The 4,697-nt window shown below is 43.5% G+C and overlaps 1 protein-coding gene across 1 annotated transcript in view; it reads right to left on the reverse strand.

Annotated features, from left to right (window-relative positions):
• Positions 1–1,512: 1,512 nt before the first annotated feature.
• Positions 1,513–4,697, reverse strand: part of crata (carnitine O-acetyltransferase a) — an 18,398-nt gene continuing 15,213 nt past the window's right edge. The window contains exons 7-8 of the mRNA XM_020514197.2: positions 4,118–4,296; positions 1,513–2,281 (exon numbers count right to left, since the gene is read on the reverse strand). Of these exons, the coding sequence (XP_020369786.2) occupies positions 2,177–2,281; positions 4,118–4,296 (284 nt within the window). The 3' untranslated portion in view covers positions 1,513–2,176. The remainder of the gene's footprint in view (positions 2,282–4,117; positions 4,297–4,697) is intronic.

The raw sequence follows: 4,697 nt of genomic DNA on the forward strand, positions 1-4,697 counted from the left end.
AGACACAATAGCAGCATTTAAGAAGCACCTGGATGAATAGATGAATAGGAAGGAAATAGAGGGATAAGGATCCTGTAAGTGAAGACAGTTATAAGGAAGGGCAAAATGTGTCAGCGCAGGCTTGGAGGGCCATAGGGCCTGTTCCTGTGCTGTATTGTTCTTTGCTCCTCGATTCACTGGCCTCGGGTTTTCTCTGGCAATTTTTCTGAACCAGCTGTGTTTTTCCTTTATGCTCACATCTTCCAAAGCCCTTCGAAACAAAGTCACCCTTCCAGCGCCTGTCTTATAAGCTGTCAGTGTAAATGTTCATCAGACGCCCTTTTATTGGAAAAGCAGTGTTAGAGGGTCAGTGCTGAGGGCTAATGGAGCATCGCACTTCTGGATTTATCTGCCTTTTGGATGAGACATTAAAGTAAGGCCCCAGCTGTCTCTCGGGTGAATATAAAACATCGCTCAGCCACCAAGCTGAGGAAGAGCTGGGGAGTTCTACCTTGTGGCTTAATCAATATTTATTCTTCAACCACGGCGGTTAAAACAAATGACGTTGTAATGATCACATGTCTATTTGTGGGAGCTTGCCAGGCCTGTGTTGGCTTATAACTGTGACCAAACTTCAGGAGTTCTTAACTGACTGATGTGCTTTCGGATGTCCTGAGATCATTAAAAAGTAGGAAAGTCTCTATAAAATCACTCACTTCTGAGCTGCTGCACCATTTGGCCAGTGAGCTGGCATAGACAGGATGGGCCGAATTAATTTTATTATTATCTCAGTACACACCACTAACTCAAACCCAAACCCAAACCCAGCCACTTACTGAAATCATGAAGCCACAAGATTCCTTGACTTAAAACAGAGGAATTTTTACTGTACAAGATTCAAACAAAAACGCACACTAGATGCTGCTTTAAGTAACTAATATGCTGAAACTCAGAATCAACACAAGTTAAACTTAAATAGGCACACTTTGGTGGATTCTAAACTTTAAATGACACAATAATGGCAGGTACAACAGAGACAGATCTTCTGAATTGGCTTGGCAATCCACTCAGGATGTATGTCACTCAATTTAGTATCAAACAAAATCCTTTAAAATTATGTCTTCCTCCGGAAGAACGTCAGCTCGTGTTCTTTTAGGATTTGGCCTGATCCCCAGCAACAACATTACACAACCAAGCCAGGTTCCATAGGCCCAGTTTTCGCTAAATCTGGCACATGTCCGCAGAACTTCCTCAATTCTGCTGACAATACTCTGGATCGCATGGATCCACCAAGGAGCACAGCAGCTAGTTTCTAACCTCAGGTTCAGTCTTCATTTCCTCAGAAACAGAAAGGTTTGGTTTCCTTTCACGGTTTTCAGTTTTTCTGTCTCTGAAAATGACCTTGAATTCCAGCGTGTCACCTTTCTGGGGTGCAAGATTCTACCAGTCAGCTTTTCAGCACCATTAAGTGCCTGACTGGCTGTGGTATTTGGCATTATTCAGAGAGAATGGTAAGAAACAAGGAACATCAACATATCTGTCACTCCCTAGGTATTTGGGAAATTCTGTACTCTGACCAGATTCTCTACTTTGCAGGAATCCACCACCAATCTCCCTATGGAAATCACATCATTTTACAGTGAATATTACAAATATGGCTATCGACAGAAGACCAGAGGCTGGGAACTTAGTGCCAAATAACTAATCTCCTGTCTTCCCAAAATCTGTTCATCTACAAGGCACAAGTCTGGAGTGTAATGGAATTCTCCCCACTTACCTGGATGACTGCAGCTCCAACAACACTCAAGATACTTGACATCATCCAATTTGACAAAAAGCAGCCTACTTGACTGGTGCCACACGCACTCCCTCCACCACTGATGATCAGGAGCAGCAGAATATACTATCTACAGGACTCACTGTAGAAATTTACCAACATTCCTTAAACAGCACCTTCCAAACCCATGACCACTACAAACCACAGTCTAGCCTGACTTGGAAACCTATCACTGTTCTTTCACCGTGGCTGGGTCAAAATCCTGGAACTCCTTCCCTGTCAGCACTGAGTGTCCCTACTCCATGTGCACTGCAGCGGTTCAAGAAGGATGCTCACTAACCACCACCTTCAGGGCAATTAGGGATTGCAATAAGTTGCTGGCTCATATCCCACAAAAAAGAAAAAAAAAAATCCAGATTCTTACCAATACTCAAAGACATGATCCAGCAAAGCAACAATGGGTGGTCCTTCTGCTGGAGAATGCTCATAAACCAACCCACAAGATCCATCCTCTCCGACAATGAACTGGAGACAGAAACCGCAACATGGAATAAGTTGTGTCAATTGTTCTAAGTTGGAGCAATGATAGAAATTCTGCAATTAGCTTCAGTTATACAGGTTTGGTTGGGAGGTTGAAAGGGAGGGAGTGGCTTCGACAATGGTGGTTGTCTTCTCAAGCACTGTCCAGAGCCCTGGCCCACCCTCCCCACTCCCTTGCTGGGGTGGAGTGATGGGGTCTCAACTCTGCAGGATTGCCTCCATATCATTAAACAGCCTGCCATGGATTGAAAACCAGCCCCTCTCGGACGTGAGGGGAGTGGCCGGTGCCTATGCATTTTTACTCAATGTGAGGAACAGAAGCTCTGATTCCTTCAGCTTTTTAAAGACGACAAATGTGTTGGTTTTATTCGGACATTAAGACAGAAAGATCCACAGAAAGTGAGTGGTGGAGTTGGGGGTACAGGGTATCAATGCTTAGATTGAATCAGGATTGGGTTGGAGGGAGGGGACTGGAGCAGGAAGACCAGGTGAAAGCTGCTATGTGGGTGGTGTACAAGGAGGAGGTGGTGCCTTGGGCTTCCAGCTAATATCTAATAGCCAGGTACAAGCATACCCAATACCTCATCTCTCTCGTTCTCTCCCCACTGAGGACTGGTGTTTCTAGAAGAGAAGTCAGGACTGCTGAGGAAACAATTATATCACCTTTAAATTGGGAAAATAAAGGTTAAGAGCTGCCAAATATTTGCCAACAAATTCACATGCACAGCAGAGTTAGTGACATTCTGCCTTGCCAGTTGCATGCTCATTTATGTTTGGATATTCTCTCAGACACCTTGATACTAACAGACTACCTTAGATATACACAATCTCTCTCACGTACACTAGAGATATGCACACATACTTTCTATGTCGCACATGCGCGCGCGCGCACACACTTTCTGATACAGGGCATTCTGCTACAACACAATAGTTGCATTGCGTTATGGAAAATCGCACTATTTAAATAATGGGGCCTATGGAAAAAGTGGGGTTAGGGGTACAAAGGACACACAACAATTATATTTTCCAAAATCCTTCCTCACTTGTGTAGCTTCATTCTTATAGCTGCAGTTGTAATGACAGTTTATCAGACAGGTGATGCTGCAAAGAGGCAATACATTTATGAATCTGACCTTGTATTTGCAATGAAGCGACGGCGGGGCTTTAAATAGAGTTCTGCCACTGGAAATCCCAGCAATGGTCAGTACTGCATGATAGTGCGAGCATCATCCAAAAGGGGTGAGCAGTGCAAAATTGTGTGAGATAGAGCTCACAGCCAGCAACCCTTCATGAAACACCCATGAAATTGACACATCGGCAATCTTTAGTAAAATTCCCTCCTCCATTTAAATACTGATCTGACCTGACATTCCATCGGCACAGACTTCTAGATAGATTTTCAGATAAGTGAAGCAGAGGAATCTGACCTTTTTATAGAATGCTGATGCATTTAATGTGCTCAGCATTAACTCTTCAAACTAAGACTTTACATATTTTCCTAATAAGACGGTTATTCTCTGTGTGATATTATATTTCAGGTTTATGACATACAATCCATACTCAATGGAATTGTGTATTAGCCAATACAAATTTGCATTTTACAAATACCGTTCCCCTATTTGTCAATCACTTTATAGCCAATTTGCGTTGCCAGAACACATGTTACAGGAGAACCTCTCTACATAAATGACATCGCACACAACGTTGCAAAATCAAAATCACACAGACTTGTTGCCAAAGATACAAAGCTGTAAATTCTGGTTGGATATGTTTGGGCTGGATTGGTCACTGCCTTTTCGACACCCTCCAACACTCACTCACCTGCAGGGTTTTGTCGAACCACCGGTTTCCACTGTTCCACCGACTGCCACCACCATGCAGCATCTGTGCTGCCACGTGGCTCATGTACAGATCATCTGACACCTTTGGCACTGGGGCATCCAGGCAGACTGTGAAGATACTTTTCTGGATGCATTTCACAGACTCTTTGTTAACCTTATCTGCAGAATTTTTTTTTTTTTTATAGGTGGTGTTGGGCAAGAGAAACAAGGATAGTCTCAAAATTTCTGCATTTTTATTAACTTAGCCACAACAAATATTTACCTATAACGTATTCAATGGCCATAAGGTATGACAGTAAATTATCATGCTGTAATGATGAGGCCATTTTACTACAGGAATAAAACCATGCTCACACCATCATGCCTTAAGATTTTAACTGAGGGATAAATGTTGCTAGAACACCCCCTTGCTATTTTCCCCAACAAGAGTTTCCACATCTCTCTGAGCAGGAACATGGGACCCGTTTTAATGGCTCCGCTGAACGGCAGTATGTCTCACAGTGCGGCGCTCCTTCAGCACTGACCCTCCGACAGTGCGGCGCTCCCTCAGCACTGACCCT

This window comes from Rhincodon typus, chromosome 28, assembly GCF_021869965.1.
Source record: "Rhincodon typus isolate 14 chromosome 28, sRhiTyp1.1, whole genome shotgun sequence".
NCBI classification, from domain to species: domain Eukaryota; kingdom Metazoa; phylum Chordata; class Chondrichthyes; order Orectolobiformes; family Rhincodontidae; genus Rhincodon; species Rhincodon typus.